Source organism: Chiroxiphia lanceolata, chromosome 16, assembly GCF_009829145.1.
Source record: "Chiroxiphia lanceolata isolate bChiLan1 chromosome 16, bChiLan1.pri, whole genome shotgun sequence".
NCBI classification, from domain to species: domain Eukaryota; kingdom Metazoa; phylum Chordata; class Aves; order Passeriformes; family Pipridae; genus Chiroxiphia; species Chiroxiphia lanceolata.
This window is the reverse complement of record NC_045652.1, coordinates 12,995,029-13,008,790: the sequence shown is the minus strand read 5'-3', so window position 1 is coordinate 13,008,790 and position 13,762 is coordinate 12,995,029. Positions and strand designations below refer to the sequence as shown.

At 45.2% G+C, this 13,762-nt stretch overlaps 1 protein-coding gene across 1 annotated transcript; it reads left to right on the top strand.

The window, feature by feature from the left end:
- The first annotated feature begins 953 nt into the window (after positions 1–953).
- On the top strand, positions 954–12,361 carry LOC116795092 (cytochrome P450 3A9-like). The gene is made up of 13 exons (XM_032704440.1): positions 954–1,121; positions 3,814–3,907; positions 4,465–4,517; positions 5,614–5,713; positions 6,318–6,431; positions 6,703–6,791; positions 7,829–7,977; positions 8,892–9,019; positions 9,687–9,771; positions 10,127–10,287; positions 10,722–10,948; positions 11,725–11,887; positions 12,091–12,361. The coding sequence occupies exons 1-13, from the start codon at positions 1,051–1,053 to the stop codon at positions 12,187–12,189; spliced, it is 1,533 nt and encodes a 510-aa protein (XP_032560331.1). The 5' UTR covers positions 954–1,050; the 3' UTR covers positions 12,190–12,361.
- Positions 12,362–13,762: the final 1,401 nt, after the last annotated feature.

The following is a 13,762-nucleotide window of genomic DNA, read 5'->3' as shown; positions in this document are numbered from 1 at the left end:
CAGACAGTAAACTCCCTGCTGAAGGCAGGAGCTCTGCCTGTTCAGAGGGAATCGCTCCTTTTTGAGTTCTGCATTAATCTAAATGAGGACCTAAAGATGCTGTAGTGCACATCTGTGCAAACCATGGAGCCTCCTGCTCTGACCTGATCCCCCCACTAACAAACACCACCCAAACAGCCCAGTATTCTTCACCATCATAATCTCTTAGCTCATCCATACCTCTAGGACACTCTTACTTTCCACACCAGGAAAGCCTTTACAAAATCTGTGTTTTCGCTCTACTTGTGCCTTTTTTCCCAGCTGCTGCAGAAGGGTGGGTGCTGGTTTCAATCCATGAGCTTGTGTTTTGGAAAGGGTGGTATTTTAACTGCTCACAGTCGTGGAATGACAGTATTTCTCTTACAAAACTCCTGGCCATGTGCCAGCAAACAAGGTGCACTTCTACAGCCTTTACAGGGGGCAAATTCCTGCCTTAGTTAGAAGCTGCTTCTGATCAATGCAGCCAGAAGCAGGCAGCGCTTGCTCCTCACAACAGAAAGAGATATTTTAAACAAAAATCTTAAATTCTGTCGAAGTTAATTCATCTGCCAGAAGAGATTTTGTCATACAGTGTGTGAATAACCTTTTCACTTCTCTTTCCCTTTTGTAAACCAACTCTGACACCTGCTTTGGGATTTACCTTTTCATTGTAACATTGTAACATTGGTTTTATTTAGTTTGGTGGAGGAGCCCAGGAGCATTAGTCAATAGGAAGTCAGTTATTACTTACAAAAGAGAAACCAGGTGAAATGGTTGGCAATGTATGCATTAAATAATTTGAACCTCAGACAGTTCAGCCAGGCACTTGTCGCACACATGAATCATGTTTTTCAGATTAGCATACTTTGCTACCTTTGCCTTCCACTCCACCTCCTTCATGACAGAAGGAGGGCCCCTAAATCATATGACAGGATAGAAAAGATTGCACACTGCCAAACAGTGTGCAATTTCCCACAGACGTGGGACAAACACGTCAAGGCAGAACTCAAAGCCAGTCAGAGAAGAACTGAAATGAACCTTCTCCCTGCCTTCTCTACAGAGACATGGGCCCTTTTGCTTCTTTTCGTAGCCCTCCTGGTAGCGTGAGTAAAATATTCTTTATTGATTCTTTGCTCCTGCCTTTTTCCTCTTCTTGCCATTGTTCACTTCCATACAGCTAATCTGCTGAAGAGCAAACAGTAGGTGTGATTTCCAGTTTGCCAGCATCTAACCAGGCTCTGGGAAGTAGCAGGAAGAGTCTAAAAACTGTACAGATGAGTGATCTTGCTCCAAGGTTTGGAGTATTCTCATGCAGCTATGATCTTGCTGCTAAACATCAAAGGAATAATTGAATAATGATGGTGTCAGGTATTGGTTACCAGCAGGGTGCTGGCTTCAGTCAGGATTATGATCTTTAGGTTATTTTCCAAAGACATACAGCTGTGCCTCCCTGGCTGAGGCTGCTAGGGAGGAGAGTCAGCAGAAGATGACCCTGCTGCAAAGAGGGCAGCAGAAAGACACCAGGAAAAGAATATTCATAGAGTCAGTTCTTACTCCTCCTGACTCCTACAGTGCCCAGGTAGGATGCTCCACTCATGAGCACCTGGATCTGGAGGGAACCTTTCCAGGAATTTGATTTACCACACTCCTGCAGGGACAGCATCCCATGTCCATCCTCACAGCCCACCTTTGCTGGGGGAAGAAGTGAAGCCCAGACCAAGGTCAGACACCTTCTCCTGCCTTTTCAGACAAACTCCCACAGGCAGAAACGTACCCTCCCTATAGGAGCTGTGCTGGTGAAAAAATTCTTTCCCTGGCTTTACTGATGCCATTCAGCACTGCTGGCTGAACCCCCTGTGCTGGGACACAGCATCCCTGCTGACAGCCCCTGCCAACAAGGCTGAGCTGACAAACTGGGTAGTATTGACAAGCCCTGAGGCAGAGACAGCGTGTTGCTAACCATAAACCTTAACGATTAATGTGGTGCACACGAGCACAGCCCATTTGTCTGCCCTGGCAATGCTCCAGCCACAGCAGCTCTGTAAGTTTTAGCCATATTTTTCAATCCATTTCCTGGGATTTGGATCACTCAAAAGCCTGTTTGGGGCAGACTCTTAAAAAAAAACCCCAATACCAAACCAACCAAGCCAAAAAAGCCATCCTCGTTATTGACCCAAACCCTCCCATTTCAGTAACTTTTTGGTCATCTAAGATTGCTGGTTACCAGACTTCCACCTCCAGCAGACCCTTGTAATTCTGTTATGGCAAAAGGGACTAAACCCAGATCTTTATGCTCTGATATCTGAGCTAAATTAGAAATTTCACTGCCTTGGCACAGGGAGGTTGTTTAGATGCTTCTTATCCATCTGAGGCAACACTGTTCCAGTTCACACATGAAGGAATCTCAGGCATTTCTAGTTCACATACATGGTAGGAAGAAGTAATGATTATTCCCTGGCTTCACACTGAATGGTCCTTCTCAGCCTGCAGAAAACCCTGACACATTTTAGTTGTAAGAGTGTTAGACTTTTTTTTCCTATATTGTAGACTATATTTTCCTGGCTGTGTTTCAAGTGGATTAAGCCTGGCTTATGCTCCTATAGTATTTCTGGGTTTTGTAACCAGCCCAGACTGACACTTCCTGGTCCTCCCACAGCCCTGGCTAGCTATAAACATTAAAGACAAGAATTCACAAACATTTGATACCTACTACTGAATTAACCTTTGACAGAAAAGATTAAACATTGACAAACTGAGCTCTGTGAAATCTTTCTGCACCTGAAAACACCCAGTTCCTTGTTTTTCACCTGCCCGGTTTGGGCCATAAGATGGGATCTGCTTTTCTGCTCTGGCAGAACCTGTGCTGGGTCTGGGATCTCATTTGGGGTCCCCCAAATTTAGAAAAGTATTACTAATTGCAAAGAGAAACCCTTCACTAAATCTCAGCCTGGACTCCGGTTTTCCAGATAAGCATCCCCAAGATCCTGGCTGAGCAGCTACTGCCTTGTGGCCCAAAGAGGATCTCTGAGAACATCCCCTGCCAAACCTTTGCCATTTTACATCCCTTCTGCCATGACCTGCTCACTTGGGAAGCTGCAGCTACCAACTAAAACCAAATATTTGAGGTGCTCTTTTAACACAGCCAAACACGAGCTTCAAAGGGCTGCAGCCCAGGCCCTTGTTGAGAAACAGAAAGCCCTGAGGTAGAAGTAATAACTTTAGAGCTGCCAAAAAGGGTGCTTCAGAGAAAAAAAAAATCCACAAAGCTGTCAATAAAATCTAAAGAGAAAACCATCAAGACAAGACTTCCACTGAGCTACAGCCAGACTAAGGGAGGGAAAACAATAAATAAAATTAAAGTACAGTTTGACAAAAGCCCTGTTTGGGACATCACTTCTGGCACTGCTTTGATTTCTCTTCAGTAAAAACATGTAAGCCTGGTTGGTGTTCCTTCTCCTGGCTCCCTTTTCTGCCTCTCCTTTGGTTGGCAATGAGCTCCTCTTCAGGCTTTTGCTAAAGGCTTCAAGGTACCATTTCCTCTGGAGCACCTATGGAGACAGTTGCTTTTACATCAAAGGGACCCTCTGAAGCTCTGTGTGGCAGCAGTGAGCCTTACCATGTTTATTAAGTAGTTTTTGTAGGGCAATTTTCATTTGGGCCAAGTTTTTTTCTGACTCCTGCACCAACCTCCTCTACTTCCTCTCCAAAGGGGTGTTGCTGCAGTCTCCAGGTTTAGGAAAGCTCACAGCCCCAATTCCACAGTGATGTAACACTCCTGTCTTTTCTGTCCCACAGATATGGGACCTGGCCTTTTGGTGTGTTCAAGAAGTTGGGTGTTCCCGGACCTCGACCTCTGCCTTTCTTCGGGACCTGCCTGGAATATCGCAAAGTGAGTGACTGAAGCCCTCCTGGCTCCAGAAATATCTGCCTTTGCTCTGTACAGCTGAACAGATACACAGGGATGATAAGTTATCTCCAAATGCCAAGCTCCACTGCAGCACGTGGGTTGTGCACAGGCCAGTGTGGGATAAGGCTCAGCAGCACAGACCACAGGGTAGCCCCCGAGGAGCCCTCCGGGGCAGCTGATTTACAGCCACGCTTTGCCAGTGCCCTGGCAAACTGCTCATTCACAAGCATGGGGCACATTTATGCTGTCCATGATGATTTTGGGAGGAGAACTCAGAAGGTACCTCTGAACACCAGTTTACAGCTATTCCTCCCAACCCACCATCTCCAATATCATCCTCTCTGCTGCATCTGCTCTGAGACAATTCAGCACCAACTCGGCCAGAGTTCAAATGTTTGGACAATTCTCTCAGGCACATGATGGGATTTTTGAGGCTGCCCCGTGCAGTGCCAGGAGTTTGGCTTTGATGATTCTTGTGGGTCCCTTCCAACTCAGGATATTCTGTGATTCTACGATAATTTTTAAATTGCTTTTCCCAGGGTTTCTTGGAGTTTGACAGTGACTGTTTCAAGAAATACGGGAAAGTCTGGGGGTGAGTATGAACCACTGATCTCTACTTAAAGTATGAAGGGGAGAACAAATTCATTAGAAGAGCTCTCTTTTCTCTACCTGCAGCCCTGACAGTCCCAGCAGGGTGAGCACAGCAATGACAGATGCTGGTGGTGGCTGTCACTGAAGGCTGACGATGCAGGGCTGTGTCACTGTCACACCACACAGAAACTGCTTTGACCGATACCATGAATTTTAGTTTAAGTCTGGTAACAAAAGGCCCTTCCCTGCTCCTAACAAAATCAGCAGCAGAACTATTTACTTAAGCAGGAATCTGGAACTGGGAGGTTGGGTTCCTCTGGTTTACCAACAGCAGAGGAATGTGAGTGACTCCCAAGACTGAGTGAAGAAGCTGATCCAAAGACTTCCTTGTGCTGCTGATCCTCACCTGCTGCAGTGGGACCTACTGCAGTTATGGTTGTTCTGCTCTAGACATCTCTAACAGCTTTTATCACTGCTGTTATAACTTGGGCTACAAACTTGTATATCCTTTATGATGCATCCATTTGTCCCTATAGCAGCTTTAAAAAAATGGAGTTTGGAAAAATATATCTTTACGTAAGCAGAGAAAGCGCATAAATCTACTTAATCTACATCTGTTTCAGGAAGGCATTCTGAACTGGCAGCTTAAAAGACAAAAACAAGGATTGAGTTTCCTCTCCAAGGATGTTTCAGTGCTGTCAGCCCAAGTCTCCAGACACCCAACTCAAGAGCCTGAAAGGGGTCGAACAAGTTTCCTTCTAATACTGTAATGTGTTTAAGTGCCTGGAAAAACACAGAGAGTCAGGGGAGAAAGTGAAGACACTTGCTTCATTTAGTATCTGGTCCTTTGAGCTACTGAGCCCTGCTCATTTCCCAGTGAATTTGGAAGGTGTTTGCCCCCCTTTATTGTTTACAAAACCAGATGGGAGAAGGTCTGGGAGTTCTTTTCCATCTCTACTTCCTACATTTATGTACTTAAACAGCAAAGCTGGTGATGGAGGAGCATTTGTTTAACAAGTTGGTTTACAGCCATCAGCCAAACCTTGCACCTCAACTATCTGGGGTTATTTATCTGCCTCCTCTTCTCCCCCCACCAGGATTTACGATGGCAGGCAACCTGTGCTGGCTGTCACAGACCCCCAGATCATTAAATCTGTGCTGGTGAAAGACTGTTACTCCACCTTTACCAACCGGAGGGTAAGAGCAGAGCATCGTGAGGTCCCACAGAGTCCAGAAAACAACGTGCAGGAGGGGGCAAGATGCCAAGAAGCATCCTTTTGGGATGAGTGGCTGCACTATAGGGATTGCTGTACATGGCCACTGTATGTCACTGTTCCCCTGCCTTACAGCCTGGGACTGCACACCCGGGCTGGCAGAGGAAGCTGAGAATCAGACAAATTCTGTTCTCACTCACACACACACACATATATATATATATATGGATGAATCTGAGTCTGTGTGAGCATGCAGGAATCTGTAAGGCCCAGCTAGCACACATGCCACCAGCTAGGAAGCAGTGGGATGCAGAGTTGTGACACAGGTGTGGGTACAGACAGACGTGCAGGTGTTGAGCTTGTGGGGTTACTTGTTCTTGGGCTGGAAATGGCATCTCACAGTTGATTTACTGGAGGAAAGAGGATTATTTGAGTATATATGCCTTGAGAGAGGCTGTTTGTCAGGCCATAGCCTGCTGCCAGCAGTATGAAATAGCCTGGGCAGGGACTTACATGCCACATTCCCATCCCTGCAAGGAAGCTGCTCTCTTTTCCGAGATTAACACCTTGTCTTTTTCCCTGTCTAGCGTGTGGATCTAGCAGGGGTGCTGATCAATGCTATCTCATTAGCTGAAGATGAACAGTGGAAAAGGCTTCGTACTGTGCTCTCTCCAACATTCACCAGTGGGAAACTAAAGGAGGTAAAACACAGAGGAGCAGGTACAGACTAAATCAGAAAGTCAGTAGGCAGCGTTTGCAGGCTGAGATTGTCACAGGGGTCTGATTTCTTTAGTCAGAGCCTGGCAACTGTTTAATTTATGCCTAATTTAAAACAGAAAAGTCTTAAAATAAAACCTTAGCAGAGAGAGCTTATTTGTAAATATTCATGAAACTCCCTGTAGTCTTCATGAGCCTGTCTGAAAGGAGTAAAACGTACTATACTGAAGTGACCAAAGCTGGTTTTTCTTACAGATGTTCCCTATAATAAAGCACTATGGGGAAGTTTTGGTGAAAAACGTTGAGAAGCAATTGGAAAAGGACAACTCACTGTCTGTGAAGGAGTAAGTAGGTGCCAGGAGCAGCAGGCAGAGCAAACCTTGTTAGCAAGTGCTGTGTTTCATTCATTACCAGCAACGCAGATCCCTCCCTGGGTCAGCCACAGCTCTGAAATGAGGGATGGGGCCTGCTGGAAGCCTGGCTGGAAATTTGAAAGGCAAAATTTAAGCTGGGATCTTAGTAAACCTTCCCAGAGGTGGAGGTCCTGAGAGAATTCTTGCAAAGGGAATTAGATGGGGAGAAAAATGCTCCAGCACAGCTTTGTGAATCCACAGATCCAAAACGCTCCAAACCTGCCAGGAAAACCCAGTTTTTCCTGCATATACTCAGGATATCTGTGCACCACCTTCTTATACCACAGAACACTGGGTTTGCTGACCCCTCTGCCCAACACACAGCACTGTCCATCATGTGCCCAATGCTGGGTGGAGTGAGGCTGCACAGCGGCCCCAAGTCTGTTATCCTCATGTGCACCCTCTGTATGGGCTCTGGAACAAAACCTCTGTATTTCATCCCCAATTTCAAAGCACAAACGCAGAAGGGGCAGCTGCACACCAGTAGCCACACAGCAGCAAAGCTCTCCCCTAAAAAAAAACCCATAAAAGAGAGGGGTTGGACAGTTTGTAACATTATAGGGCTGTGCTGGGTTAAACAAGACCATTTTCAGGGCATATTTGAAGCAAGGCATGTTGCCACCCCTCCCCAAGAAGCCAACATGCTCGAGAGCCACATGCTGTCCTTCCACTAACCTATTCCCACAGCTCCATGCTGTTTTAAAATCCTTGGAAAAGCTGTCTGACTTCAAAACCTGTGCAGGCTTGAAACCAAAGCTCTCTCAAAATCTATCCCTTTCACTGTGTTTTTCAGTTATCACTGAATTTTCTTTTCAATTTTTCTTTTCTTACCATCCAATTTTCCTTTCAAAACCAGGGCAGGAGGTCTTATGAGAATTTATGTTTGAATGTCACATAGGCATTAGGAAAAAATACATTCACTTAGTCCAAATATTTAACCACAGTCCATCTTTTCCACCTCTCCTCAGCATCTTTGGAAGCTACAGCATGGATGTCGTCACCAGCACTTCCTTTGGTGTGAACATTGACTCCATGAACAACCCCAAAGACCCCTTTGTTGGAGCAATGAAGAAACTGGTCAAGTTTGACTTTTTTGACCCACTCTTCATCTTGTCATGTAAGTGACTCCAACTGATGCTTGGATAACTTTCCTTGCTAGGATGCAAGCCCACCTTGCCCTTGTCTCATCATTTCCTCATTATTAGCTTCATGCTAAAACTCTGGGAAGCAGATGGGTGGAAGCTTCCTCCACCTTTGGTATCCACAGTGCATAGGAAACATAGGAACATCCCAGCAATATCTAAATAAGTGTTGGGAAATAAGTGTTGAAAAGCAAGTGAGGCTTGAGGAGAGTGGTGCTGTCTGAAATGCACTTTCTGGAAGAGAGTGCTGAGTGGAGACTGTAATTAGATGCAATTTCCTCCAGTGCAATAGATTAGCAGCAATGGACCTTAAAATCAAGGTTAGATATCTTGCCAAAACTCAGGGAAAGTTGTGATCTGTGCACAGAGGAGACTCTAGTGCTGTAGATTTTAGGAATATGTACAAAAGCTCAAGATCAAGACTCTGTGATGAAGGAAATGCTCTGAGGGAGACTTGAAAATGTTTGTGTGAGCACAGCAGGGCAGTGAAGAGCTCAGCCTGAAAAAGGAATTCAGAATTTTCAATGTTTCTCTTCTGAGCCACATTCCTGCTCTAGTGCTGTACAATGTACAGAAGTAACCTGTCCTTAGAAAACAGTGCCTTAGAAATAGGAGGTGGAATATGCTTTGGTCATCTCTTAAAGGAATGATTATACCCAGCTTGGTTGTGCCCATTTGACAAGTCTGGGAGAGGGTTGCATCTAAAACTATCCCAAGGGAATGAGAAAGAGGAAAAAAAGGCACAGTCCAGGCTTTTCTCAGCTAAAGAAATTAAAAAAGGAAAGAATTTCCCAGAAGCATCATTACTTCTTCAGTGACATCCACAGCTACCTGATGTGAGGTGGAGTTTGTTTACAGTGTGCAATTGAATTCTTCATTTGTTTTTCAGTTGTATTCCCATTTGTTACTCCTCTCTTGGCCAAGATGAATGTAAGCTTCTTCCCCGCTGATAGTGTAGATTTTTTCATGAGATCCATTGACAAAATTAAGAAGGACCGTGAAAAGGAGGCTCACAAGGTAAGGGAGTGTGAATTTGATAGCAATTGTGACAAAGTACACTGGAGTGAAATATAATTACAGTGATGATATTAAAGGTGAAGCCAAAGTACAGTGACTTAACAAAACCCTGAATCTACTCAAGTGTAAACACTTGATTTTAATACTGTCAGAAAAGTCCTACCTGACTAGTCCTGGCAGAGAGTCAGGTGGACTTTGTACATCTGTGACCTGAAGCTAAATCCAGACAAAGGCTCAGCAGAACTGGACTAAGCTTTGGTCTGCACAACTTGTAATGAATCAGAGTAAGAGACTCCCTGAAGAAGATTAGGCAGAGGATGAGGGAGCACAGAAGAATCAGCACATAAGCAGCAAAACACCTTTAGGGTTGCAACTTCTCCTCCAGCTTTTAAAAAACTGCAGCTGCTTCCTGGCAAAATTTTCCATTTTAGAGTTTGGGTCCCTTTCCCAAAATTCATTCAAGACATTGCTCTCTCAGTCAATGGCTTAACAAAAAGGACAGACAGGTGTCCAAACTAAAAAACAAGTGTTATGTTTTTCAGTAAGGAAGTCATATGCATTTTGGGGACACTTGCAGCTCAAAAATTGTGCTCAGGCTATGAAATTTGCTTATCTGAACCTTCCAAGGAACCTGTCACCAAAGAAACTCTCCTGCTTTCCCTCTCAGGGCAGGGTAGATTTTCTGCAGCTGATGATTGAATCCCAGAACTCAGCCAGCCACGAGAACAAGGAAACAAATCACTCATATAAAGGTAACAACACTCAAATATTCATCACGGGAACAGGGGCTCTGGGAGTGAGGAGAATATGGGGAGCTGTCCAGGTCACCACCATCTCCCCTGACCAACAAGGGACAGAAATCTCTGTCTCTGTCCCTTGCTGCCAGCACCAGGGCTAAGATCCTTCAGCATCAATCACTGATACTCAGGAAATCATCTGGTTCCTCTATCAACTGACTTTTTCCAGTCAGACAGAGTACTACAAGTGCTTTACCAGAAAACAACTCCAATGAACCTGCCTCAACTCCACCTACTGCTACCTGGTCTTTGCTGAGACCATCACCCAACACCAGTTTTGCTCATGTACCTGTGTCCTCTCTCCTCACAGCCCTGACTGACGTGGAGGTCCTGTCACAGGCATTCATCTTCATATTTGCTGGGTATGAGCCCACCAGCAACACCCTTTGTTACCTGGCCTATGAACTGGCCATGCACCCCGATGTACAGCAAAAGGTGCTGGAGGAGATCGACAAAGTTTTGCCCAACAAGGTGAGGGGATACTGAGTGATGGTGAGGACCCTCTGCCCCTGCTGCCTTCCTGGTTCAGTCAGGACAATGAGAGATCTTTCTCTCTTTAACACCCTCCCTGTGGCTTTCCCAAGAGCTCCAAGAGACACACACTGAGACAACTCAGCCCTGTAGCAATTTTCTTTTGGCAGCTGAAGCCTTCCAGCCACCCCATTGCACAAACCCATTTGCCATCTCCTGCACCCATGAACAAGTGGACATGGATTTCCAGGCTTTTCCATAACTCAGGGAGGCAAAAAATTAAACCAATTACTCAACTTCTATCTTGCCTTTTTTTCTTCTATCTTGTTTTGTCAACAGTTGGGGCAGTGGGGCTTGGGGACACTCTGGTCTCTATGGTCATTTTAGGACAATCCAATTCTCATGCCAACATACCTGGTCCTGTCATCCTACAGGCTCCTCTCACATACGATGCAATAATGAAGCTGGAATATCTCGACATGACAGTGAGTGAAACCCTTCGGATGTATCCCCTTGGAGGACGTCTTGAGAGAACCTGCAAGAAAGACGTAGAAATAAATGGAGTGATCATTCCCAAAGGAACTGTTGTGACCATCCCACCCTACGTCCTGCACCGCAACCCTGAGTACTGGCCAAACCCAGAGGAGTTCAGACCAGAAAGGTACAAAAGGCATAATAACAGGGAAGAAACTCACTTAGTAATTAAGTATTAATCTCTGATTAGCTTCCTAATGGTGTTCTTCCTATCTTTTTACAAACAATATGGGTGAGAAATCGCAGGCTCACGGGAATGTAATTTTAAGAAGGAAATGAGCTTTGCACTTGAAGCAGGGTTTCAAACAATAATCTTATTGGGAGAATAACATTGATCACAGGATCTTGTACGCAGTTTTTAGGCTTGCTGAGAGGGGGTAGATGGTAAGTTTTTATAAGCGCTGGCCATCCTCTGCACAATCCTCATTGCTGAACCTGTTCCCTTCACACAGGCTTCTACTAAATTTGCCAGAGTTGATCTTTCCAGAATTGCCTTCCCTCCTTGTTTTCAAGGAAGTGATAACCTTTCCTAGCAATACTGAAGCCATAGGCTGCTCCTAAACAAAACAACTTGTGGATTCTCTCTCACTAAATACAACAGATGAAAATATCAGTCATTTTGGGACAGCATGTTACCTAGATTTTCACCTTGCTTCCAACTTAGATGGAAAGAATTAAAACCAAACCCTCAAGTGGGATCCCACCCTGTCCTGGACAAGGGCTCTGACCTGGACAAGGGCTCTGACAGAGCACTCGATTGCTGGGGTACCCTGAAACACTTCAGGAAACCCCCCCAAACAAATCTTTACAAGACACCAGCAGGAGATGTCTGGATAAATAACATATGTACGTTTTGGTTTTTTGCTGCCTTCATTTCTTTTCCCCAACCATGTAACTGTCCAGGTTCAGTAAGGAAAACAAGGAGTCCATGGACCCCTATACGTACCTGCCCTTCGGGGCTGGTCCCAGGAACTGCATCGGGATGCGGTTTGCTCTCCTGACTCTCAAAGTTGCCATCACCTCCCTGTTGCAACATTTCACCTTCCAGACCTGCAAAGAAACTCAGGTGAGGAGCCCATCATGGTTTGATGCTCTCATGTGAAGAGGTGGGTGCTGAGTCTCTCACCACGGGTGCCAAAACCAGACACTTTGCACTTCCAGGCACTACGGACCCAGTTTGTGCTTAAACCGTGGCCAAGTTTCTTTCCTTTAATCTCTACTTATTTAACTTGTCTATCTCCAAGTGTGTTTCTCCTCTTATTGTTGCAGATCCCAATGAAGCTGAGTTCAAAGGGGCTCTTAATACCAGAGAAGCCGATTATTCTGAAGTTGGTTCCCCGGACCAACACTGCGCCTGCAGGGAAGTAAAACCCAGCTGTGCCTGCCACAGTCCCCCAGCATCCAGTGAGTGCTGTGCTAACAGAGGAATCACACATCACAGGAAATGTCTCTACACATTCAGACACAGAAGAGCAGCCCTAGTTAATTCTGGAAGCAATTACTACATATTTACTAATAAACATAGCTGTCAGAAACGTAACATGGATCGCTGGGCAGTGACAATACACAACCCCCTTAATTTTGATTGCAGAAAACAAGAAATAAATCCAAATGAGGAGCTGATCATCCACTTCTAAGGGGACTTCTCCATCTGGAGAGAAGGAATTACTGTCGCATTCCAAGAAAAACAAGGTGTGATGGAAATTCAAGCTGCCAGACCCTGCCGGGCAGGGACGGGCGCCGTCCTTCTGGGTGTATCGATGCTTGAAATTTCATGTGTTATAATTGAGACGACTGGTGTGAGACTACATCCTAGTTACCAAACCCCTCTTGTGCCATGTGTTAATTAAACTAAAGTGTGTACAAATACTGTCATTAAAAATGTTTGAGAGCTGCTCTGTGTTGTGTATAGCGGCTGATCACTTCCTATTTAAAAACCGCATTCAGCCTCAACCCTTGAAATTATCCATGTACACTGCTTTCCACTTAATTTAATGAATCAGATCCTTCATTTAACGTGATCAAACCCTCCCATTTGTATGGTATTTTGCAAACACTTTAACTCCCACCTCTTAGTTTGATTAAGAGGTTGCCTTCAGTTCAGCACCGGCCAACCCTTTTCCATGCTGGAGTGACAGAGGATGGATTACAGAGAGCAGCAGCTCACAGGAGGTGGGGAGAGCACTGTAGGAGGGCCATTGCTCCTGGAGAAACAGTCTGGACACAGCCTGTAGCTGAGCCTTTCCTCCCAGAGCCATAGATGGTTTTAGGCTGTTGTGATCTACCCCACCCTTAAACTGTTTCAGAGCAGTCTGTGGCTTGGGCCTTATGGGCTGGTCCTGCTGTCAGCAGGATGCTCTGACCAAAGGGTTTATGCCACCCCTGACCGTAGAAACAGGGAGTATCAAAAAGCAACTGGGAGTTTCTCCCAGATTTGAATTTCACACACCAGTTCACTCCAGTATATTGTGCTGGTCCTGACACCTACAAACTAAGACAGATTTCAGTAAAACAGGAAAGGCTTTCACAAGAGCTGCAAACCAAATGAAGTCATCCCTTAACTTTCTCCTGGCATCCTTCAGTCCAAGGTATTATTTGCTGCATCATGCTCTATAATTTTCTCCTGTGGCCACATGTTTTTCTCTTTAGTCTGTCAGACAAAACTGCAACATGACTCAAATGCTACAATGCCATATAGCACAAATTTATTCAGGAATTCAGGTCCATTCTTTAACAATGGCAATTAAGGGGTTTGGGAATAGATAGCCAACAGGGCAGTGGATTCCTGATTACTAGAAATCCCCAAATCAAAGCTGTCCACTTTTCTGGAAGATACAGCAACATTCACCAGGCTCTAATTCAAGAGTAAGCAGCTTGTGGTGTCCCAAAAGGCAGATAAAGCAATTATAGTGCTCCCTTCTGATTCATCATCTGTGATAGA